General features: G+C 41.2%; 1 protein-coding gene across 6 annotated transcripts in view; it reads right to left on the bottom strand.

Moving 5' to 3' along the window:
• The window catches only part of LOC135216728 (uncharacterized), a 481,792-nt gene that overhangs the window by 117,425 nt on the left and 336,917 nt on the right, over positions 1-27,450 (bottom strand). For all 6 annotated transcript variants that reach the window (XM_064252201.1, XM_064252232.1, XM_064252208.1 and 3 more), the window contains exon 15: positions 17,305-17,502. In XM_064252201.1, the coding sequence (XP_064108271.1) occupies positions 17,305-17,502 (198 nt within the window). The remainder of the gene's footprint in view (positions 1-17,304; positions 17,503-27,450) is intronic.

Raw genomic sequence — 27,450 nt, 5'->3', positions numbered from 1 at the left:
ATAATTCCTAATAGTAGGCGATAACAAACAGTAAGGACTAAGGAATTAGCAGACATAAAGAGAATAGCTTTAAATTTGTGCCAGTAATAGGTTATATGTATATAAGATTATGAAAAATTTGTATTGTATATCTGAGTAATAAAGTATGGTATTATGTATGATAAAATAATTAACTATGTTCTTTAAAAGAATGATAAAATGTCTAGCACTTTTCACCTCCATTTATGCCATAAAAAGACGCATAATGAAAATAAAAGATGGGAAAAGTAACTGAAGCGTTTCTGTTAATCCTTATGGTGTGGTCTCTCTTTCGGCAGTCCCAGGCGTGGCTGCCACGCGGTAAACTGGCTTCACTTTACTGAATGGTCTGACCAAGATTCAAGCGCCTCGCCCCGTGGATGGCCAGCCAGCCTGGAGCGCTGCCCTACGAAGGCCTTAAGAGCCAGCTCATCCAGGCCTTCTCCCTCCCAGTCACTGAGAGAGCCGCCCACATCTTCGACCTAGTGGTCAACACCATGACCACCGTGGACCTGAGGCTAGCCTGGCACAATCTCCAGGACCTGGTACTACTGCCAGAGGTAGACCACCAAGGACGCAGGAAGGAGGTAAGCCTCCTTAGACAGCTCTTCCTCCATCAACTCGCTCCCCAGGTCTGCAGCCAGATCCCCAACGCGGAAGATCTGGACATGGAGAGCCTGGTGGAGTGGGCCTTTGGCCTCTTCACTGCCTCCCAGACTGCAAAAATCTCTGCCCCACTGTCAGCCAACAGCCTGTAGCAGGAGAAATCTGAGGAGGCAGGGATCAGTGCAGCCTTCCAGAAAAGAAGAACCTCGCAACCCCACCAGGACAACAGCTGGTGCCGCTTCCACCAGAAGTTCAGCAGTAAGGTGCCATGCAGTCGGTGTTCCCACCGTCAGCAGAGGACCGCAACCGCGTCCCCAACACCCTGACCGCCCTCGTAGCTGTCAATGGAACCCCCATCCACTCCTATGGCCCCAGAACCCAGACCATTGTGTTCCTGGGCTGGACCTATACCTGGCCATTCGTCATTACCGATGTATGAATCCCTCTGCTCGAGCCGGACTTGCTAGCCCACCATGGGCTCTTAGTGGATGTAGCCCGCCAACGCCTCCTCGACACCGAGACCTACCTCTCACCCACTCACCACAAGACCCAGGGCACCCACCATCTGCTCTGTTTTCCCCCACCGGTACACTTCTCTCCTACAAGGGTTCCCAGACATCTTCCGACCCAAGCTTCGCCAGGTGACGGGGGCCGCACCCAAGCATGGTGTATACCATTACATTGACACCAAGGGCTCCCTGACACATGCCAAGTTCCACTGCCTCCCGCCGAAGCTTCTTCAGGAAGCCAAGAACGTGTTCGCAGAAATGGAGCATCTGTAGGAAGGCCGAGAGCCTGTGGTCGTACCCCCTCACCATGCCCGACAGTTACCCCCTGCTGAACATGCAGGACCTCACTGGGCCTCTCCAGAGAGCAAAGATCTTCTCCCAAATCGACCTCTTAAAGTCCTACTTTCAGGTTCCCATCCACCCCAATGACATCCTGAAGACAGCAATCATCACGCCCTTTGGGTCCTTCGTGTTCACCTTCTCCACCTTCAGCCTGCGGAATGCCGGAGCCACCTTTCAGTGCCTTATGGACAGCAACCTCGGCGCCCTACCCTTCTGCGTCTGCTATGTGGACGACATCCTCATATTTTCCAGAACGCCAGAGGAGCCCCTGAACCATGTCTGGACCTTCCTCAAGTGCCTGCATGAGAGTGGGCTTGTCGTCCGTTTCAACAAGTACACCTTCGGCATGGAGAAGGTGGATTTCCTCAGCCACGAGATCACCCCAGCAGGAGTACGTCTGATGGCATCGAAGGTGGCCGCAGTGGAGAAGTTCATGATGCTGATGACAGTCAAGGCCCTCCAAGAGTTCATCGGGATGGTGAATTACTACAGAAGATTCATCCCAGACATCGCCCGCACCACGTGTCATTTGACCGAGGTCCTGAAGGGCAAACCAAAGAAGCTGACGTGGGGAGAAGCCCAACAGCATACCTTAGACTGCACCAAATTGTCCCTCAGCTGAACCACAACCCTGGCTCACCAGGTCCCTGACGTGCCCCTGACACTCACCACTGATGCCAGCAGCATCGCATACAGCACTATCCTGGAACAGCTGGTCACCGGGGTCCCCACGCTGCTAGCCTTCTTCAGCAGGAAGATGAAACCAGCTACAGCACCTTGAACTGTGAGCTCCTCGCTATCTACCAGGCCATCCATCACTTCAAGTACCTCCTGGAAGGCATCCCATTCACCATAAGGACGGACCAACAGCTGCTGGTCCACTTGGTCTGCAAGACATGAATGTCACCTCGCGGCCATCTCCAAATTTGGGTGCTCCATCGAATATGTCCCCAGCAGAAGGAACCCCGTAGCTGACACCCTCTCGAGGATCGAGATAAACTCCCTGCACCTATGCATGGACTAAAATGACTTAGAGCATGAGCAAGCCTCCGACCCCGAAGTACCACCCTACTGGACTACCATTGCTGCCCTCCTATGGGAAGACATTCCCTTTGGCCCTTCCAAGACGACGCTCCTCTGCGACACCAACACTGGCTGCCCATGCCCCCTGATACCCGCCTCCTGGAGGAAGCAGGTATTCGACGTGATCCACTGTCTCTTGCGCCCATCGCCTCGCACAACAACCAAACTCATGATAGAAAGGTTCGTTTGGCACGGCATCAAGAGGGACTCCCTAGAGTGGGCCAGGAACTGCATCGTGTGCCAGAGCAGCAAGACAGGAAAGCACACCGTATCAGGAATAGGCACCTTCCCTCAATCCAGGCGGAGATTGGGGCATATCCACGTCAACGTCGTCGGGCCCCTTGCCCCATCTGATAGTGCCAGATACCTCCTGATGGTGATCGACTAGTCCACCAGGTGGCCAGAGGCCACCCTGATGTCAGAAGCCACTGCATATGCCTATGCCGAAGCCCTCCAATCCAGATAGATCAGACGCGGAGTGCCAGACGACATCACTACAGACCAGGAAACCACCTTCACCTCAGAACTCTGTGCCTCCCAGGCAAGGCTGATGGGAACCAAGCACCATACGACCATGGCCTACAACCCCGCAGCCAATGGCATGGTGAAAAGGACCCACTGCTCCCTCAAGGCCTCCCTGATCGCACGCTGCACAGGCCCCGAATGGAAGGCACAGTTACCGTGGGTCCTCCTTGGCCTCTGCACTGCCCCATGAGCCAATGGCAACCCATCACTGGCAAAGAAGGTTTATGGTGAGACCCTGACAGTGCCAGATGAATTTTTCCCTGCCAACAGCGAACACCCCAAAATCCCACTGGCAAGACTCCGGGCAGTTGCCCAGAAATTTGTTCCTTGCTGAGGGACCTACACCAACAGGAGGAAGCAGTTACGACCAAGGGCCCTGGACTCCTGCAAGTACGTCTTCATATGGAGTGATGACACCTGCCCACCCCTACCGAGACCCTACCGAGGACCGCACCGCATCATCCACCGAGAGTAGATGGCATTCCTCATCTCGATCAGCAGCCGCGAGGACTGGATCTTGATAGACAGACTGAAGCCCGCTGTTGTTCCCAATGAAGATGACCCTGCAGAAGGCCCTCGCAGGACACCGCCTCGGAAAACAGCCTTGCCAGAATCTGACAGCGCCCCCAGATGTCGCCAGGGCTGCTCAAGAAAAGCAGTTGAACCCCCCCAGGCCCACCACCAGGGGTGGCATCCTGCTTCCCGACTCAGCAGACAACAAGGGCCTGGAAGACGTTCCCTGACGAATGAAATCTCGAACCCGTGGACTCCTCCAGTCCTCCACAAGATTTTGCTGACCATCAGCCAACAATTATTGATTAATCATTGTCTTGGCAGGGGGGGGGGGGAGTATTTGTAAGGATGGCATTTTGCCAAACGTCCGTCCTTCCTCTGTATATACTTTTTATACCATATACTAAAATTTAGAGCATTTCACAGCCTATCCGCCAATATATATATCATATAAAAATGTACTCTCTGCACAAAGATGAGTGTATACTTTCAGCAGCAAAGAAACACAATCGCAGCGGGGGTTCCATCCCTTTTTGTATGTGCGTGCGTGATGGAAACTATGTTTCCGTCCGCACTGTTGCTTCATATACAGCTCTCTCTGTTCAATAAAGTTAGTTAGAGCTTTCTCCTTGTCTGATTCCAGTGATCACACTGTATAAGATCATTGGATAGTGAACAGTTGGAACTGAGTGAGTTGTATACCATCTTGCTCTACACAAAACTACCCTGTAGTGTTAGTGAAATAATTAAATGAAGGTGTGGGGAAGATTAGCTTAAATTTGACACCAAAATATATCTTGAAGAGGAAATACACAATTTAAGGGGATTTTCCATGGACTGAACCAGTAAAAACTATTTCCTTAACTATAGTATATGCTTTCGCAGTAGAACAAGGGCAGTCTGTGAAACCGAAAAACCATCAGAGGGGCCTATAAACACAAAGTCAAGGTAAACCAGGTTAAGGGGTGTGCAATCTCATATGGACACATTGTAAGACTCATAACCAGAGGAGGAAAGATAGGAAAACATAGAACTCTGGGTGTGTGTTTTGTATATGCATCCAATAAACATATTAGCTCCAATTGTGACAGGCAAGGTTGTAATGACAGTTGCACTATTAGACGACATAAGGTTATATGTAATCAAAATTAACCAATGACTATACTGTGGCTACAAAAGGTAGAGACTCGAGGGTGATTAGCACTGCCGCTGAATTTTAAACTTTTCAGGAAAAGGGGTGACAATTTGGTAGATTTGGCATAATTTTTGAGCGGCGCTGCCATTTCCTCATGTATGGATGATTAAGGGAAGTGACCACTAAGGACCACAGTAATAAGAGGATTTTCTCGAAGGTCTGTACAAAAGCAAAACATGGAGATAAAAACATTATACTACTTGGACCTTGTTGTACATTTTTCGTGTTGCTTGATGTAAAATTTAATTAGGAGGATATTATATATATATATAAATATATAATATATTATATATAAATATATTATTTATATATTTATATACATATAATATTATACATATATTATACAATATATTAATATTAATATATTATTATTATATATATATTATATATATATATATAATATATATACATATATATATGTATATATATATATATTATATATCTATATATATATAGATATATATATACACTCCCTAATTAAATTTTGCATGTGTATGTGTGTATATATACCGTTTATATATATATATAATATATATATATATATATATATATATATATATATATATATATATATATATATATACATATATATATATAAGCATATACGTTAAACGTACATACAAACACATACCATATATTACTTTAATAGAAAGCCACTAGTAAATAAAAGTAAATAGCTGGACAGTACGCTCGTATATGTCCACTCAGAATTAACCTTAACCTCGAGGGCAATCCTGTAAATTTACCTTTTTGGATTAGGATTAAATACCTCCTTTGGCAAGATGGGAAACGTCAATGCCGCTAATTGTACGAAAAGTCTCAACCTTACGTAGCTAAAGTATAAGGAAGGTGGGGTACAAGTGGGAACACTCCCTCTGACAAATATTGGACATGGAAATAAGAAGACTGAACATTCAATCTTACCAACAACCACAATAACCCTGAAAGGTACAAAATGGTCGCATTGTGCGAAAGAGAGGATTGTTGGATACCTGTGCCAAGAGAGATTTCATCAAGAGATCTGCTCTTGAAAGAGTCCATTATAAAGCAAAGGAGTTAATAACATATCATTTAGAGGTTATTTGACTTCCAAACTAGTCAAATAGTATGAGATAGTAAATATCATTGTACCACACTAAATTGTATTGTGGTGGATGAGCTACCAGAATACAAAGAAATTTGGCATCAAGAAGAATTTAAGGTTGTTATGTAAAACGAAAATCAGCTTGTCTGATAGAATTTTATCTGCCCATAGAGAAACAATCACCTATAGAGTTGTTGATATGGGTTGACAATGTGTACACCAATACTACTTCCAGTGTTTAGGAAATTTGAGAATTTAGTATTGCTACCAACCATATTTGGTTATGTGGTAACTGGAACCTGTAGTTCTCCTCCTACCAAGAAGACTCATGTTTCTATTTTAAAACAGGCAGTGGAAACAGACAAGATAACTATGATGAAGGGGCTACTTGTTTAAAAGAACCAAAGGAAGATCTTGAAACTTTATGGAGTTTGGAGCAATTAGGTATTAACTGCAGTGAGACAAAGGAACTGGAAAAGAAGGTATTGGAGAACTTTGAGAGTACTGTAATCTATTCCGAATTTGACAAACAGTATGTTGTGGCATTGCCTTGGAAAGACAATAAAAATAGATTAACCTTCAACTTTGGGTTGGCTTTGAATTGACTACAGCAACAGTGTGTCAAGTTATGGAAGGACACTCAGTATCTAGGAACACTATCAGAAATTCTTGAAGGATCAGGAAGATATGAGGTTCATAGAGAGAGTGGAACATGTGAAAACTAATGAAAACTTGCCATTTCTTGGCACATCATGGTATTAAAACAAGACAGTGCAACAACCCCACCAGGATAGTATTTGACTGTTCAGTTATGGGAGAAATGGATTAAGCTTGAACAACTGTTTGTGAACAGGACAACAAATAATAGCTGACCTACTCAAAGTTTTACTGCAGGATTAGAATAACATTGGTATTGGTACCCATACAAGCAACCTATAAGGTCTTAGGTCTAGATTGGAACAAAAGGAAAGATAACTTGATGTTACATGCTACTAGAATAACAGTTGCACAAACTTCCAATAGTACTTCTACCTGTTACTATGAGGGCAAGGATATACTTGCAGAATTTGTGGAAACAACAGTTGGATTGGGATGATCAACTCCAAGACCCATTACAAAAGCAATGGGTCGAGTTTACCGAAGATTTGGAGAAATGCCTTGATATTTCTTTTCCTAGGAATACTAGCCTAGAAGAGGGGGACTCCTTACACATATTCTGCGACTCTTTACACATATTCTGCAATGACAGCGAGTCAGCATAATGTTGTGTAGCATATACTAGAGTTAAGAATGAAAGCTCTCATTTAATAATGACAAAGGCAAGAGTAGAGCCCATTAAAAAATTGACTGCTCCAAAACGTGAGTTGATGGAATTGTTGCTGGCAGCAAGAATGGCCAAATTTATTAAAGAATCATTCAAGAAGGATGAGTTTGTTGAAATGTTTCTTTGGTCGGGCTGTAGTCCCCCAAAGTTGGCTAGTATTGAAAAATGTTCTACCTGTATTTGTGAAAAATAGAGTACAAGAAATAGACTCTTTTATTGCAGAGGTGGTCTTGTTCTATGTGCCCATGAATGATAATTCCAATGATTGGTTGACACTAGGAAAAGGACAGAAATGATCATGGATAGTTCTTTCTGGTGGGAGGGACCCCCTTCGTTAAAAAATTCCTCTTGGCCAATAAATAGGTCATGGGCGGGTGGATCACTTGTACAGGGTAGGGAAGAGAACATTTTGTCCAATACTGTAGGGGACAACCTGAATGGTGATATGCTCACTTGTTGAATTGGGAAAGATTCAGCAAGGTCAAAAAGGCCTATAGGACCACAGCATAGATCCTAAGATTTTTGAATAATTGTAGGAGTTCAACCAATGTAAAGGTAACTGGTGAATTGACCTTGGAAGAACTCCAAGAGGCAAAGAATATGGCTATTTCCCTCATGCAAAATAAATTTTTCCAAGAGGAATATGAGAGTTTGATGAAGAGGGTAAGAAAACCAAAACTAGGCCTCGTACACCATCAAATCTTTACTTGAACAGCGGGGTAATAAGGTGTAAGGGTAGACTAGAACATGAGCACTTTGCAGTTTCCGGTAACAGCTAAATTTCCAATACCATTGCCCAAGAGTTGCTATGTTATTCTGTTATTTACCAAAGAACATCATGATGCTAATGCTCATATGGGTGTAAACGCAACTGTGGTGAGTGTCAGGAAGGAGTTCTGGGTCCCACAGATCTGGCAACTAACTAAGAGTATATTACACTACTGTGTCATTTGTAGGAGAATGTAGGGGAGGCCATATAGGCTAAATGTGATTTCTCCATAACCTGAGTTAAGAGTGCAATATAAGCAACCTTTTATAACCACAGGCATGGACTACACCAGTGTATTATGGGTTAATGGAAATAGACAGAGCCCTATGAAGGCTTACATCATCCTATTTACATGCCCAATAACCATATATGTGGAACTAGTTGATAATTCAGCTTTGTGAGTTTTAGAAAACTCTGTAGCAGACAAGGTTTCCCAGTGATGATGTTGAGTGATAACTCCACCACGTCTGTAGCAGTATCAGAACATCTCGGAACATTGTCAGTGAGGCCCAGGTTAAAGGAACATCTGTTGGAGATACAGAGTAACATGGTTTGGTGTGATATGGGAAAGACTAATAGGACTTCTTAAGTCATGTCTAAAAAAGATCGTAGGCCAGGTCTTTTATTCAGTTTTGAAAAACTGACCTGTGTATTGGTGGAGATGGAAGGGGTCATTAATGATAGACCATTAAGTTACAGCCCCACAGACTTGAATCAATTGGGAATTTTGACCCCTAACCATTTGATTCTTGGAAGCTTAAGTCCTTCCCAAGAGGGGTAGTAAATCTAGTGGGAGGAGACCTCTGGTGACCCTACCTATGGACAGAGAGAGTTTACTGAGAAAAGATTCCTGTACGTGTCCAGGTCGTGTAACAACCTGTGGAAATGATGGGAGAGGGAGTACTTAACAATGCTAAGAGAGACCCATTGAGTAAGAACGATGCATAGCTCTTGGTCCAGGATAAGGGAATTAATTGATTGATTGTGAGTTATTTGGTGTCACAGCTATCAGGGTTACTGACACCGAATACTAAATGTGATCTTTTCACTTTTATAATATATTGAACAAAATTCAAAATAAACTTTTGCTAAAAGAACTACATATAAATTTGATTTAAAAAAATAATAAAATAATATTCTGATCAAAAGAATTTTTAATTAATTTGATCACATACAGTATAACTTAAGAAAAGAGAAAAAAATAAAAAGAATATACTAAGAAAGCACAGCTGTCAAATATATTTGAGAAGACCAGCTTCTTTGATAAAAGAGATAACATTATTAATATATACGGTTTCTTCCTACAGTTTTTCCATGCTATAATTACCACCTGCTTCACTATTATATGATAAAAAACGATTCCAAAGTTCGACTACAATGGGACACTCAACCAGCAAATGCCTAACGGTCAGCAGAACTAAGCAATCGTCACAGAAGTGCTCATTCTCCCCATCCATCAGATAGCCGTGAGTTAAATGCGTATAGCGAATATGTAATCTACACAATACAACCTCCCACTTCCTTGGTATTAGGTCATATTTCCAAGGGTGTGTCTGACTAGTGATGTCTTTAATTTTATTGGGGCTTACTCTGTCCCACTGAAGTGTTAAAAAATGCTGGATGGATTTCCATATATCATGGAATGTATCGCGATATGGAACAAGCCCTTTTCTCAGTATCAATATTTGTGCTGCTGATTTGGCTAGCTGGTCTGTCTCTTCGTTTCCCGATATGTTCACATGGGCAGGAACCCAACAAAAAGAAACAATGCTGCCTCTATATTGGTGCAAGATCCCCTGCAAGATCTTCAACACTAAGGGATGATCAGTATTGAAGACTTCCAGGGAATGTAAGGCACTTTTAGTCACAAAACATTGTGTAGTTACACACTGGGAGTGTTGCAATATGTTCCAGTGCTACTAAGATGCCATACAGTTCAGCTGTAAAGTTTGAGGCAACTGAAGGAAGCACACCTCTTCGGTTAAAAGAATCACTAAAAACTCCATAACTAACGCCAGCATTAGATTTGGAACCATCAGTAAATATAAAACTTGTATCTATAGGGTCTGATGCATGCTCTAAAAATATTGCCCTCATTTCCTATCAGATTTATCTCTCTTTGCTCCATTGAAGTACCTGCAGAATTTCACATCAGGTAACCTCCAGACAGGAGAACTGGGATACACAAAAGGAATTATGGGAAATTGGTTAATATGTGTATCCTCTAAAATCTTTTTAATTCTATAGCTAAAAGGAGTGGGATACCTTGGATGACTTTCATAAAAACCATTAGAAATATTTCTATTTGCCACAGCAAATGCCAGAGATTTTGGGAGTCTTTGTACTCTAAACCAGTACCGATGTAATGATGACTGGCGATGAAGTTCAAGGGGCATTTCTCCTGCATCAACTAGCAAACTAGTTATTGGAGACGAAACTGAAAGTTCCTGTGGCTATACGAATGCCTGAATGATGCACTGAATCTGAAATTTTTAAGTTAGATGAGAAAGCTGAAGAATAAACTTCACAACAACCATATGACAACTTTGATAAGATTAAGGATTTATGAAGCTTTACTAAAAGATTTCTATCACCTCCCCAACTGGTATGCAGAAGCAATTACAAGATGTGTAGAGCTTCTAGGCGCAATTTCAAGATGTGTAGAGCTTCTAGGCACTTTGCTTTTATATGTTTGATGTGGGGGACCCAAGTCATTCTACTGTCAAAAACTAGGCCTGAGAAGTGTGCTTGTTCTACACAAGGGATTCTACGGCCATATAAATAAAGGTCTGGATCAGGATGCTCTCCCCTAATCTGACTGAAGTGGACAGCAGTAGTCTTGCCTACAGAGATTTTAAAACCCTATTTCTCAGCCCAACTTGCTATTTTATTCATCCAAGTGGCAGCAAAGGATATTGACAATCCATCCAAAAACAGTGTCTTTAAGACCTCTCTTGGAATACCAGCTGCAACACTGTTTATGGCCAGAGCAAAAAGTGTTACACTGAGAACACTTTCCTGGGGAACACCTTCTTGGCACCTTTTCTCTCTGATAAAGTACTGCCAACTCAAACTTTAAAATACCTACAATATAAAAAACATTTCACAAATAAAGGTAATTTGCCTCGTAGACCACTATTATGCATAGTCTTCAGAATCCTATGTCTCAAAGCAGTGTCGTATGCCTTTTCTAAATAAAAAAAACACTGTCACATGGTGTTGCTTGGAGGCAAAGGCTTCACAGACAGAGGCTTCAAGTTGCAGTAAGATGTCCAGGGTGGAGTGCATTTTTCGAAAACCACACGGAGGTGTTAGAATATTGTAGTGCCCTAAATACCACATCAGCCATACATTTACCATTTTTTCCATCAATTTACATAAACAGCAAGTTAAAGCGATAGGGCGGTAACTTGCTGCACAGAGACGATCTTTTCCAGGCTTAAGAAATGGAAACATGGTAGCTAAAACCAATATGCTCGGGTAGCTGCTTTCATCCCATATTCCATTGATAATACTGATTATAAAACGTTTTGTGGGCCTTGAAATGAATTTAAACATTTCGTAAGGAATCTCATCTGGACCAGGGGCAGTGTTCTTCCTCCTAGCTAAAGCAGAGTCAAATTCCCTTTCAGATAAAGACATATTATATGATTCAGCTTTGTTTGATGAAAAGTCAAGTACCTGGTGTTGTTCCATCATTCTGAAATGATGTCCTCGGGGACTATCTGATTTTTCAGAGACTCAAGCAAAGTGTTCAAAACATATCACTAACTTCTCTGGCATCAGTGTCATGATTATTATTCACTTAAAGTACTGGAGGAGGATTGGGTGTTCTGCTGTTAACAGAGGATACATATCCAGCCCATGATTGTCTTCTGGCAGCTTTCATAGCTTTTCAAAATTGTGCCCTACACTGTTTGTAAATTATGACATTGTCCAAGGTGTGATGTCTATGGCACCTGGTCAATGATGGCCTTGTAGCTCGGTGTAAGAGCCTTAAGTCTTCTGACCACCAGGGAACTGACTGTCTCCTGAAGAGTCATTTAGTTCGAGGAATCGAGTGTAGGCCAGCAGTATGGAATGTTCCATTGAGTAGATCAATGGCATCATCTACACTTGTGAAATTTTTAGCATCCTCTTCCAACTCACTCAAATCTTTGAATTTTCTCCAATTTGCTTTCTCTAAGCATCATCATGGTGATCTTGGGATAGGTGGACTATCATTGGTGCTGATTATAATTGGAGAATGGTCACTAATATGCCAGTCATCACTCGTTCTCCAATTAAAATAAACACTGTAATTGGAGCTACATATTGAAAGGTCTGTGTAGGAGTCAGTGCTTGTCTAAATGTGATAATGGGTAGGTTCTCCAGCATTAAGAAGGCCTATATCTTCATCTTCATTTTAAATTATAGATGCCATCATATTCCCTTTTTGGTTTGATGTTACATCTCCCCACAATGGATGTCTGTTATTGAAGTCACCAAGAAGAAATGGCTCTGGTAGTTGCTACATTAAGTGTATCAAGTTCTCTTGGGAGACATGACTATTGGGTGGAATGTAAAGGGAACATATAGTATATTGCCTTCTTAAATTAATTCGTACAGCTACAGCTTTAAGTGGAGTATTTAGTTTTAATTGGTAATGTGGAGTATCTTGACAGATGTAGACGAGGGATCCAGCGTGATTTCCCACTTCTAAATCAAATTTTTTTCTGTAGTGAACATATTCCCTAGGACAAGGGGTATATTCCCCTAACATGGTTTCCTGCAAACATATCCCTGCAAGAAAATGCTCATAGAGCAAAAGCTTTACTTCCTCCTACTTTGCCGTAGTCCCTGACAGTTCCACTGAATAATGGAAGTGAATTTATTAATGTGTGGGGCCAACATTATGGTTCCTTTTTACAAGACTGGGAGAGCTCTTTTCTTCTTCTAGGGGAAGGAATTTTAATGGGCAGTTTTGTTGGCTTTTTGGGGAGAATTATCACCCTCATAGAGCCAACATATTTTCCTTCAGTGTCTTTGACACTGAAGGGTTCTTTTAGTTTCTTCACTCTCCATCTCAATCAAGACGGAGAGAACAGGAGTGTTCTCTAAACAGTGTCTTGGTATTGCTGGTTTTAGCCAGCTCTGCCTCTAATGAGGCAGAAGCACCAGCAAGGACTGGCACTGGGGGACCAGCATCTACTGGTCTGTCATCCAAAGAGGAGTTGGCACCAACAGAAGCTGATACCGGACCAGCATTCACTGGCACCACCTCCAAAGAGGCAGTTGGTGGAGGGCGTGTCTCAACTGACACTTCAAATTTATTCAACTCTACACTGGTGTCTTTCTTGTTGGTTATAATGAACCTTATCTTTAGATTCTCATCATCAATTGATTCTAATGAATCAGTCAGCCGTCTTTTTAATGATTCTCTATTTGATTCTGTCTTTGTGCTCCTAACTTGGGTTTTTTAATTTGTCTCTTTATTTTGGTTTCTTAGTCTTGCTTCTACAGAAGCAAAACTTAGACCAGGTCTTACAATCATTGAAAAATTAAGTTTGTTTAAAAAAAATGCTGATGGTGATGACTGTTACAGACTCTAAGGTCTCAGAGACAATGTTACGGTGTCAAAATATCCTGGTTAAAGGTCGACACAATGTTACGGCCTCTGAGAGAGGTTCGCTTCAGGTTTGATATGAAATTAAAAAAAATATATCAACACAAACAGCTGAAACTGGGGATACGAATATAGAAAGAAACTCTAACACAACAAAGGTTTATTTACAAGCTTACTAACAAAGGTAAATGCAGAATGGTATCTCCAATTTACATAAACAGATAGAATCTTACACTGCGTGAACTGGGGAAACAGTGAGGCAATTCAAATACTTGCTACTCGATTTGGCAATTCGATGCGCTGGCTTCATAAATGTAGAGCGGCAATTGCAGTCATCCTCTTGACTCCATATTGCAGAAATTAGTTTACTTGAAAGGCAGGAAATACCCAAAACCTCTAGCAGGACCTTTTCTCTCTGCAGTCTGCTCGACGCTGAGATAACACGAGATAATTCGTCCACTCCTGGAGACGACTAGACCAATATCCAACCAACTCCCGAACAACTCTTCTTTTGATTGATACTTCATCGGTTCCTTCCTTCGTCTCTAGTCTCTCTCTGACGATCTCTGCTGGTGATCTCTCACTGATAATCTGATCTGGTGATCTCTCTCTTTTACGATCTTTTCCTTCTTCTTCGATCACTGCTCTCCAAAGTTCGTTCGTCGTATTTATACAGCACTCTGGGGGCGGAGCCTACGGCGAACGTCACCGACTCCAGGGATTTCTAGAACTTCTTAGATGAATCTAGACGAGGTATTGCATCAGAAATCACGGCGTTTCTCACGTCCAGACAAGATCCACAACATTCCTGCCGATTCTAGAACAGCCGCGAGCATAGACGCCTCCAACAGTGGCGCGAAAGCCTCCTTGCTGCCAAACTTCTCGAAAATGCGTTCTCCTTTCCTTTATCTTTCTTTGCTATGAAGCAATTACCATCACAATGACTGAATAGGCACCATTGACTTTTCTTGGGGTTCTGCTCTCTACTAATGACATCAGTAGGAAATGACCCCCAGATGTAAGCCTAACCCGCTTGTTGGGACCGAGAATATTAATAGAATACAATTATCCCCACTCTGACTATGTTGGAGGGCATACCAGAAAATATGCCATGAGTCCTACTCCTAATAACAGCCCACCCCTGGAATCCACGGGCTGATCTCAGGGATAGTTCCACCTTCAGGGTGTCAATATAGCACCATATTAACACCCTTCACATCCAAACATCATCGGATTGGGCGACACTCCTAATCACAGTTCCCACATTTACCTTAGAACACGAACCCCTATCCAAGGCATGATGTCCTTTCCTTTCAGACAGGAAATTTAATGAAAATGGAAATATCCTAACTGTTTAAGCCAAAATCCCTAGAACCAGAAGTCATTGAGGATGGATACGAAGATGGAAGGGAAGTGAAAAAATAAGCATTAGGAAGTAAAAACAGAGTAGAAGAAAAAGAGGACAGAGAGACGTTTAGAGTCAAATGGGGGAGATTTGAGAAAAACTGAAAGAAAGTAGAAGAGGGAGGAATTAAGAGCATGCGAGAAAGGGCTGTAGGAAGTTCCGTCAGGACCCAGGGCACCTGTGGTAGTAGTAATACACTCCCACAGAAGCCCCTCACCCCGTAAAGGAATCCTATTCGAGGGGCAGGATAAGGGATGTAGTCCTCATTCATGATGAGGGGTCAAGGAGCAAGCAGAAGTTAGGCCAAGTGGTCGAGTTAAATACTGGCCGAGACAAGGTCCTAATAGTGGCCAACCCATGAGACCTATGATTATGTTATACCCCCTGGAGCTGTGACAAGAGATGGACAAAATTAATCCTGCAAAAGAGGATATTCAGCCAAGCACCCGGAAAAGATGAAAGACAGCTGAGATAATTGCAAAAGCCAGGAAAGCAATAAGAACAGTACTACAGCAAATACTGTCGATGTGAGTTTTCTTGCAGGAGAGCATATCAAATCTTCGACACGAGAGATTGTACTTTGCCGCAAGTTGTCATGTATTTTTCCATATTTTCTTCATTTACATAAGTGGAAATGCGTACTGTATGAAAAGAAGATATGTTTTGTTATAATTGTATTTATTTAGGGAAAGCATTGTGTTTAGTTATTTTATCTATTAGTTTGTAAGTATACGTGAGTAGCACTTAATTACAGGTCGTTGGTTGTTTTGTTGGTTCGATAATTAGTTGGACGTTAGTTGTTGGTCAACCATGGCTGTAAACAGCAATCTTGTTACAACGCTCAGACAGAACAGTCTTGTTACAGTCTTCGCACCATGCAGTTTTACTGAGAATGACTTACGTAATCACTCAGTCTCAGTTAAACTGCCATCTGGGCACCCCCTTGTCCTGTGATCGTGATCTCTGAGAAGTCACCAGGATCTCCAAGCCTAAATCACTCCAGTATTCCTATCTCAAAGTTCATTTGGGAAAATTCCTTTAGAGGATATGCATATCTTATGATGGGGATATATTTCCTGTGATGTTCTTTGGATGAGAATAGTGAGAAAGAGACTGTGCTAAAGCCAGATCTCAGACTATCTAGGAGTAATGAGCCCGCCATTAATATTTACATTTATGTTAATATAATTTATATCATGTATGTGCTCAATACACAACACAATGTGAGATCTTGAATGTTATTTAGAATGAGTGAAGTCATCTGGGTGCCATAGGCTATGATTTGGTTATTTACGTTTCAGTTCACTTTAGGCTATAGGTACGATCCCTTGTGTGCTCTACTTCTTACAAAGCGAGTCGTAATAAAATAAATACCATCTATACATACATAATCAGTTTTCTTGACAGATACTCAAATGCAAAATTGTAACCAGACAATAATGTAATCATAGCTGATGCATGTACTCATACATAAAGAAATAAACGCTATGGTATTTCTTACATGTAAGTTTAAATTGAGTGTTTATCATATTTCTTTTTGTTACAGAAAAAATTTCTGACTAAGAGAAACATACTGAATTCTTGTTTGCTGTGTGCACGTTTGGGTGTAGGGAAAGGAAAGATTTTATATCTTCAACTCTTAGACATTATGAAAATAATGCACTCTGCTAGTCTCCCTGTAGGAAACCTGTCCAGCATGTTTTAATATTTAAATATTTCTATCCACCTTCAGTATGATTTGCTGGCGTCAATTCCAGGATACGTGTTGCAAAAGATGTTGTCAGAATCATATCTTTTCATTTCTGATTCAAACTGATATTTATTCAAATCGTATTTTTTTTACTGGGTTTATGATCCTTGTTTATATTTTCTTATATGTTTGAATTCACACTTTATTTAAAATGATGATTCTATCCCTCTAAATGATAGAAAGTAATTCAAGACGCTAAATAGTGTTTATAAAAAAATAAAACCTTTCGCACTTTATCCTTTCAATAACAGTCATTTCATGCAGTTAACAGAATTTCGTTAACTGGAATAACTTTTACAGAAAAATGGATAAACCAAATTTAAAACTGGAATCCAATTCCTAAATAAGTTAACCTTTTCAGCGAGTAAAATTTATAATGTTAAAATCAGACATAATAATTATTTTATAATAAAATATCTAAAAGCAGTAACGAGATAGTTTAGTTCCCAGCTGTGTGGAGTTTTATTTGTGTGAGTGGTAGAAAATCATTTTCAAAAATTCTGGTATTGTCATGGCAAATTCTCAACATCTTAACTATATGATATAAGATTTGGTGAAATGAAATATATAGTTTACCTTGGAGTCGTTTTGTGGCAGTACTATAACAATAGTGAGATCCGTTTGGTTGATTGGAGCCCAGCAGTACTGTAATGTCTTATTAAAAAGCTTCACAATACCAGGAATGTCAGAGCTGCTTGGACGACCAACAGACTTTATTTCAACTCCCTCTACTGTACTGCACTGCACAAGATTTAGTCCAGCTTCTACACTGTCCTTGAAATAAAAAAAATTGACGAATATGTCAAATATTTGTGAACAGGTATACAAGTAAAGACCACTCCTCTGACAACTAACAGTTACATGATACCTAATAGCCATAACTACCAGTTACCTTCTAGCTGTAAGAAAAGCTATTACTATCAGCAACGCTTGTATTGCAAACACAAAATTAAATTCAAATGACAAATTTGTCAACACGTTACTAATATATATTTTTGTAATGTTGGCAGCGCCATTCAAAGGAAGCAAGCTCTTCCAGCTCTGGCAGTATATTAAGGATGCAAATGAACACAAATTTACCATTCATGCAATCTTAAATTTACCTTGCATAGCTTCAAACTATTGCTTTTCTATACTATTGTTCTAAAAGCAAGTGTTATAAATTTTTCTAAGTGTTTTCATGAAATTTCGAAAACTGAATACAAGAAGAATCACTGCAAACCAAACTTGTCACAAAAATTGTTGATTCCACAAATATATGGATGCTTGTTATAGAAAAAAACTTTAATTAGTTCAAGCAGTATCACTGACACGATTTTTTTCAAAAGGAAGTAAATGGGAATACACTGTCTTCATAACACATTGTTACAAATCCAGAATATTTGTAAGGAAAGCCAGTCAATCCAAAAGTTTAATTTGGCAGAACTGATCACTTCTAGTATCTTTATTGTCTCTACACAACACAGGTTGGAATACAAGTAATGCACAAGTCAATGCACAATAAACACCTCTATTCAACCTCTAACTCCAACATGGCTGGCCACACACACCAAAGGTAGAAAAATCTAGTTAAATGCCATTTGGAAAAACAAGGAGATACTACAGCTACCAAGAATGCTCCTATACTTACTAGGTATAAGTATGAACACTACTAACAACTATCCACAGTAACACAAAGTATTTATTTATCATTAATGTTTGTTGACTGAAACCATATGACAAATCAGTGGCACTCACAATATTACTTCTCCCTAAGTTGTTGTCATCACAAGAGATACATTACAATATACAACTAGTGAACATAATAATGTACAAAAAAACAAGTACACAAAAAAGTGCCTATTTATACCAAATCATTAAATATCAAATTCAATTTCATCATAGTCAGGATTCTGTACGTCTTCCCGTGTAAAAACTTTTTTTGCCCACCTCTTGTTTGGTCAACCTCTACAGAGCTGTTATCTGGTTTATTCAGTCTAATGGTAAGTTCAGCAATAGGTTCATGTTATTGTTATTCACTAGTGCAGTCCCTGAGTCACTGCCAGGCATAGTACCAGCAGCCTTAGGGTCTCTGCTCTTGGCATTCTAGATCTCCTTCTCTTGCAAGTGCACTCTCTTGTCTACAAGTGTCTGACATGGCCTGTCACCAAAAAGGTAGGATCCCCTTTTTAATGACAAACTTTCCACAACGTCAGGTTATTTAGCAAGAGAAAGAACATCAATGGGTTCGTGATGTGGCTACGCGAGTAACAAAAATAATTAATGCAACTAAAAGGTTACGGTGAACTAAATTGATCAGAAAGGAAGAGGATGAATTAAACTGATAAAAAAAATATTCTTTCTGCAAATAATGAATCAAAATTTATCCAATGTATTCAGTATAAGAAACAAAAGAACAGCCCAAGACGAAAACGCTGAAATTTTAACAAATCTGGGAGAATGCCTACATTTTGAATTTAATTGAAGAAATTTCAATCGACCCTTGATTGCAATATAGATTTATCGTTTTCACTTTATGATGATAGCATAGATGTGTAATAAACAAGTCCACGTCTTGGCGTCACTAAGTTGCAAAGTGGGCCAGCACCCCCTCCGAAGAACATTCTTCCCCAGGGCGCTGGTTAATAGTTGTAAGATATGTGCTTGAATTAGATTTATCGAGGTGCATCCTTGTATTTGAATTGACTAGGTCATTATTGCTTTAGATGTGTTAGCTCTTATACTGGGACCCCTTTTGCAGAGGAATTCATTGTAATGTTTTCTATTTTGTGAAGATTACCCCCTCCAGGGACTTAGTTTTGCTTTTCGACCGCATGGTGGCCGAATCTTCAGCAAAATGACCATTTAGTAGTAGATTCACACTTATGAGAATTGTAAATAATTGTAATATATGGGAACGGTCTATTTTTTCAATTTGAATAGTTTATTTTTGTAATAAAATTGTGAAAATTGTCGACCTTGTCTGTTCAACCCTACCTTGGGTAGCTGCTGCTTGGTCCTTTATGATGTTCTCATCAGCCCTTAATATCTGGGCAACAAACTTTTGATGAAATTGCAGCATTTTGGTCCTTCAAAACGTATAATAAGTGCTCAGCTGCACAGGAGGCACTGAATTGGCAATGGTATTCAGAGTAGCTTTGATAGGGCATTCACAGTTGCCACTGGATCTGCCACAAACTAGCAAGAATGAGACGGAGATATTTAGAAAACCAGTGGGTGTTATTGCCCAGTTCATTGATGATAGCTTAGAGTACTATCAGAGACAGTACAACTTGACAGTACTTTAGTTGGGCAGTAATTACCTCTCCAAGCAACCACCAAAGGTTGTATGGGACAATTTACCGCAGCTCATTGAGCGGTTGAGGAACCAGAAATGCAATCGTAATCTGTGGCGTCGAACTAAGAAATTATTCTTACGCTAATTGCTTCCAAATAGCTCCAGCAGAGTATAATGCTAAAGTAAAAAACTTGAATGCCAATTTAACGAAATATTGTTCAAAACGTCACAGGTACAGTGTTAGGCACCTTTCTATGAACACTACTGCCTACAAATCTGGTAAGAAATCTGATGGTGTCCATTTTACGGCACAAGTAAAAACCGTGTTCCTCAACTGGCTAATGAGGTTAATCAGAAGAGAGCGGAATCACCAACAAGAGTAAGCAACCTAGGTCCCTCGATTTATTATTAGCTTTCCCCCCTTCTTCGTAACGTAACTAATTTCTGTTTACTGTATTTGGTCCCAGTGAGTAATGTAATAACCATGGCGTTGCCACTGTGATTCAAATTGAGGAGACGATGGGTCTCCTCTCTGACCTTGTCATAGAAGCTCAACGTGAACTTGAAAAAATGCGTACCGCAGCCATACACCAAAATTTGGTAGATAATATAAAGGAAGATGAGAAACAACTGTGGATGTTGTATATGTCCAACATAGCTAAGTTAGAATCCGGCATGGAGGCTAGGCTATGCCAGCTGTTAGATGATGCGACCAGGGCAGCGTCGTTGTTGCTGTACTGGATCGACACTTAGAATGCTCAGAATCGGCAAGTGCATTTGCCTAAATTGAAACCGTTACCTCTCCCTGTGTTCGAGGGAGAAGTGAGAGTACACCTCCTTTAGGGAACTATTTAATGTCCATGTGGACAGTATGTATAATTGACTTGGACGACGTAACCAAGTTCACATGCTTCTTAGGCGCCCTGGGAAAGGATCCACTTAGAGTTGTTAAGTCTCTGAGCGTAACAACGGTAAATTATCATATTGCTTTGGATCTGCTCGACAAGCAGTATGGTAAAGAGCACCGGCTGGCAAATATTTTCGTTCTCTCTATGAACCCCGTGAAACTCAAAAAGTTTAGGTTTGAATTAACGATACTTGTGAAAACCACAAGCTCAAAAACTAGCCAAAAATTCGTTACCAACCCCAAAATGAAAGACAAAGATGCCAAGCCTTGTATAAATGCAAAAGTCAGCAAAGGAAATCCTTCACTCGATTTACCTGCTCCTTGTTACCAACGGCTACCGCCAATTTGCGTGTCCGAAACAGAAACAACCGTGTCAGATTGTTCCTCGATACGGGAAGCCAGCAAAGTTTTATATCAGCGCCATTGGTGAAAAGGTTAAATCTCCATGTGATTGGTAGGGTGGCTCTAAATCTCGCCCCCTTCGGCTCCGCCGTCATCGAGGGAGAGTTAGTTGTGGTGTGCCTATTGGAAATGGGGAATAGAGTTATTTGAACTAAACTGGTTGCCTATGAGAACGTAGACGTCCCCATCCACAATGTAGGCTATACACAAGTCAAAAGAACATCTACGTAGCAAGGGCTGTAGTACCGCTGATAACAATGTGAAGCGAGATCAAATCAAAGGGGTAGATGTGCTCATGGGAATGACAAAATTGATGGAGTCAATGTCTTTATTTACACATGGAGGGATGTCGCCATTTGGAAGAGTACTGCAGTGGGCGCCAGCAGATGCCAAGCAAAACTTTAACCCAAACCTTTGAGTGTGTAGGTTAGCTCCACTCGAACGCGATGTAGATGAATGGTGGAGGCTAGAAATGATAGGGATTGCTCCCTCAGAGCAGTATACCATACAAGAGTCCGAGGCCATAGATAGAGAAAGTTAGAGTGTAATCAAAACTAGCCAGGCCTATCAAGTAAGTCTTCCTTTTTGTTCTAATGAACACCTAAATGTAAACTATCGCAATGCTGTAACCCAGATGGAAGCTCTTAATGCAAAGTTCGATTGGGAACCCCAGTACCAAGCAGACTATGAAAGGGTATTGCAAACCTTTCTCAAGGCAGGATTTATACAGAAAGTAGAAAACCCCAAGATAGAAGGGTATTACATGCGTCATTTTGGGGTAAAGAAAGAAAGTCGAGCCACCCCTTGTAAATAGTGTTCAATGCATCAGCTACATCAAAGAATAACTTGTCTTTAAACGACTGCCTATTTTCAGGATCCAACTTGGTAGAGGCCCTACATAATTTGTTGATAAGATTCTGTCTTGGCCAGTATGTGTTATTGGCACACATTAGCAAAGCTTTCCGTCGTATTTTGCTCGATCCAATGATGCCAAGTACATCCGATTTCTCTGGCGTGAGGAGTCTAATTTCACGGCCACCTTCTGGGTCATTGTGTTTGGCATCACAGCGAGTCCCTTCCTCCTGCAACATGTCCTTCAGACACATTTGCAGGAGGAAGGGCGAGCTGAAATCATTCATAATTTCTGTCGACAATTGCGTTGAAACATTTGATGAGCCATGTACGTTAATTCAGGGTTATGAGAATATCAAGGCCATATTAGAAAAAGCCAATATGCCGTTGACTAAATACGAAGATGAGTTGGGATGAGCCTGTATGTGTTAACGTATTGGGACTAGAATGGAACAGAAAAAAAGTGACAAAGTTAGTTTAAAAGCTAGCAAAGGGATCAGAGATTTGGGCGAAGGGTGGGTACCCACGAAAAGTAGGAGTCTCTCACTGTTTGTATCCAATTTTAACCCCCTAGATTTAGTGAGTCTGTTATTTGTTAAAGTTAAAGCTGTTCCTACAACGATTGTGAGAAGAACGAGTCAGCTGGGATGATGTTCTGGATGCCCCCAGGGCCCAGGAAGCCAGTCAGTTACTAAAAGAATTCAAACTAGTCCATGAGTTAAAGTTAAAAAGATACGTGGGCTCAAAGATCAAGGAATTGCACATTTTTTCAGATGCTATCGGGCAGTTGCATCATCTGATGTCACTCATGCATCCTGAATCCATCACTTTGTGGACAGCTAGCAAGGTTGTCATTGCTTGGGTCAACAATAAAAATTACCATAAAAATGTTTTCATTAATAATCGTGTGGGAGAAATTGTTTTTACTCTGCAGAACTCCCCCATGACCTTAAAATATGTGCCTACACACCTGAACCCTACTGATGTTCTGTTGAGAGGAGCCACCTTGAAAGAGCTGTCGCAGAGACAGATGTGGCAGCGTGGCCCCTGTTTTCTGCATTGTACGGGAGAACCGAAACCGCCGAATGAGAAAGTCTGTGTGTCAAAGCAAGTAGACATGACTGTTGCCGTGGCCCTCTGAGAATTAAGGGAGGAAATTGCTTTGGTAGAACCCAGCGAGATCTGGGAAATCATGAAGAGTAGTATTGAATTGGAAGTTTTGTTGAATGTTATGAAGCTTGTCTTAAAATTTCTGAAATTGAATTGCAATCCATTTCTAAAACTTGCTAGATTGAGCAGAGACATTACTTTGCCAGTACCTGTGCATATTTTCAAAGTAATGTTAAAGTGCTGAATGATATTTGCAATTTTTATGCGCAACTAAATCTTTGCATGATATATGGAGTTGTATATACTCAAAGTAGGATTAGTAATAGTAATCATTGTGAAAATAAGCTGATTTTGTTGCCTGGCCTGCCAATGGCAAATTAGTACTCACTTACCTCAAACACTTGCATGATGTTAACATGCATTGTGGTGTCAATGAACTAATGGGAATTTTCCAACAGGAATGTTGGTCACCCAGACTGAGGGTCAGAGTCAAGAAAGTCGTACATTCCTATGGGCCAGTATCGTGGCCTTCAGGCCCCTCATGACATGACCACCACCACCTCCTCTACCCAAAGAACGAGTGATGATGTTCAAGCTTTCGATCACGTTGGAATGGATCACACGGGTCCAATCCAAACCACCAATGGGGTAGGCTACATTCTACTCATCACTTGCATGAGCACCAGAGCAGTGTACTTACAATTTTGCAGCAATCTGGAGGCTGTCACTTTTATTCTGACATTTAGATGTTTCTGCGTGACACACAGGACCCCAACGATGTTTGTATCGGATAACCATCAGACCTTTAGAACAGCCAGCAGCTTTCTACAGGGGCTGTACAAAGAGGACAAGGTTCCGCAGTTCCTGAGAAAAAAGGGCATACACTGGCATTTTTAGACACTCCGAGCACCGTGGAAGGGAGGATTCTTCGAGCATCTCATAGGAGTGGTGAAGCGCACACTAGAGACAACCTTTTAGATGAAGCCCTTCCCTGAGGAGCAAGTACGAACATTGGTGAAGGAAGCCAAGGCAGTGGTCAATAATAGGCCTCTTTTGCAGGGGATGAACATGAGGATGAAGTCCTCACCCCCTCCCATCTTCTACGAGGCTACATAATTAACCTGATGGTGCCATTGCTTCCTCCCGAGGATTTGAACCAAATGCTGACAACTCGAAAGTTATGAGATTGGTATCTCAGGTTAACCAATACCTTAAAAGTGTTTCGGGAGTGTTGGCAACACAAATATCTCTCCACCTTGCAATCGAGGCACGAACCCCAGTAGGGAAACAGGACTAATCTCCACATGGGCGATATAGTGCTGGTAAAGATTGATCAGCGTAAGTGAGCTTTGTCGCCACTCGGCAAGATCACAATGATATATTCAAACGAGGACAGGATCATCAGATCTGCAAAGGTGCTGTAAGATGGCACAGAAACCTTGCGAGCCATCAATCACTTCGTTCCCCTGGAAATTACGTCATCTGACGACGACGAGCAGAAAGATGAGGGCAACTACGAAGGAGCTGGCATGAACAATGGTGGAATGGACGACAAAATGGATGGGATGGATGACAGCAGAAACATGGGAAGGAAGCATTTTTGAGGGGTATGATTTCAGCAAATTGCAAAAAAGCTGAGGCTCAAACTCCATTTCCCTGAGCACTTCGGTCACCTCTCTTCACAGGTCGTCGAGGATTGGTATACCATCATAATTCACTGTGCGTGCTTCAACACGATCCTTTAACCCTGAATAGGTGTGACGGGTCTCATGCGATCCAAGGCATATTTCAAAAAACCTGTTTTTTCCCCATAAGTTATTGCCCGTGTCAAATCTGGGTGTGATCGACCTGCAGACGTTCGCTCTTCTACAGCTGCCAATGTCTGTCTCAAGTGCTTCCCCCTTTTCTTAGAGTCGCTTGGGTCGAGGTCGATCTGCACATACATTTAAGAGGTAGGTGATTGAAAATCAAAGTTATTACATATTAATTTCTCAATGAACAGTGTGCATAGTCATGTGTCTTTGTTGTGTTGGAAATCTGGCTGGATCGTGCACCTATGCCATGCGTGACCTTCGGAGTGGCTGAAATACCATATATCACTATATGGTCCATTTTCCATCGAGTGCCACTTTCTGGTTTTTTTGTAAAAAGCAAAATTTTTAGGTAAACCTCACATATTGAGCAGTATTCATTCTAATAGTGTTTTGTAATGTTGGAATATGTTAGAGTGCAAATTTCTGTGTTTTTTTGCAAATAGCAAAGTTATTACGTACTCAGTGTGCATAATAGCAAACTAGTATAGTTTTGTGATATTGGAATATGTTTTAGGATGTTGTGTGTATCACATGCGCGACTCTGGGTGTGGCTAAGATGTCATATAGCGCCAATATGGTTCATTTTCCTTTGAGTGCCACTTTCTGTTTTTTTTTTGCAAAGAGCAAAGTTTTTAGGTAAACCTCGCATATTGAGCAGTATTAATTCTAATAATATGAATGCCTTTGTTCAAACCTGACACACTGTATATGGCCATATGGTCCAGTCCCCTTCAAGTGCCAATTTCTATGTTTTACTTTTTTAGATACTAATTCTATTCTCTCTTCCTATAGGTACGGCATCAAGCTTGCGTTGGCGTGTGATGCTGATATGCATTACATGTGTAATGCGATTGTTTACTTGGGGAAGGACACAGTGAGGGTGCCAAGAGGAAACAGACGTTGAGAGAAATTTTCACGATGGACCTTGTGCGACCTTTTCTCCAAAGGGGTCGCACAGTGACAACGGATAACCATTCGGCAGAAACCTTATATTCCTAAGGAACTTTCTGAGAGTGTGCTTCCCGTCAAGGACTCAGTGGCCGTCTTCAATTACGAACATAATTTGATTCTCCAGTGTCAGCAAGTCAGCAGGACTAAGAAGGTGTTGCTGTTGAGTTCCCTACATCATGATCAGTCTGAAATCAAAAGATGTAAGACGGACATCCAGATGTTTTATAATGCAACGAAAGGGGGTGTAGACACATTCGATCACATGGGTTCTACAGCAAATTGTGTTCATAAGACACGATGCTGGCCACTTTGTCTTTTCTACAGGATACTGAATATAATTATGGCAAATTCTTATATTCTCTATATGTCCCTCCCATCGGCAAAGAGTTTGACTAGGCGAAGGTTCCTCAAGGAGCTCGCCATTGAATTTTGTGCTCCCCTAGTAAGTCATCGGTATTATATGTTGACCAACTTGTCAAGGCCCCTGTGTATCCTGATGGTGGATAAGTTTAGGCTGGCTGAGCTGGAACAGAGACCTCTTCCTGCCATTGGCCATGTCAAGCTGCCCAAGTGTGTTTGCTGCCAAAGTTGCCCATCTAGACAAGACCACAAGATAAACATAGCATGTTTGCGATGCAACGGGCCCGTCTGCCCACAGCATCAAACTGTCTTGTGTCCGAAGTGTGTCTTCTATGTAGGTAAGTTACATCATGAGCCTTTTTTTACTACTTGTTAGCATAAATACTACAATTTTAATCTTGATAAAATATATATCATCAATTTTTTACCTAAAATACTGCAATATTTTTTTATATTTTTGTCGATATTTCCAAATTTTCGAAATTATTCCCTTTTCGAAAAACTTCTTTCTGCTCAGATATTTTTTATAGCTGCAAAATAATGTTCAAACATCCAGCAAGCAACCATAAAAGTTTCATGCAAATCCACGAATAATTAGATAAACAAATAACACCTCGAAATTGACATACCTTTCTTCCATTTCAGGTAGCAAATTTGGATGTCGCACTTGGTGTGGTTGGGGGCCATTTTGCGGACATACCCGATAGGTAAGTTGCCATATCGCTATATATTCTTGTTTTCTATAAAATTTGTGATATTGTCGAAGATTTTCATGTATAAATATCATATTTTAAACTAATTACAACGATGTTTAAAGAAATTTTCCTGGTGAAACGAGGAGGTCAACAATTGACGTTTACATTGGAGTAAGATTTTTGGGTCAGAGTTTCCCCACGTCTTCTGCCCTGAGCTTTGCCAGGTGGCTGGGGATGCGCCCAAACACAGTGTCTTTCACCATATTGAGACCAAGGGCCCCCGACATGTCAAGTTCCGCTGCCTTCCGCCAAAGCTCCTCCAGGAAGCCAAAACCACATTCAAAGAAATGGAGA

Source organism: Macrobrachium nipponense, chromosome 19 (genome assembly GCF_015104395.2).
Source record: "Macrobrachium nipponense isolate FS-2020 chromosome 19, ASM1510439v2, whole genome shotgun sequence".
Classification (NCBI taxonomy): Eukaryota; Metazoa; Arthropoda; class Malacostraca; order Decapoda; family Palaemonidae; genus Macrobrachium; species Macrobrachium nipponense.
This window is presented reverse-complemented; position numbering and strand designations above follow the sequence as displayed.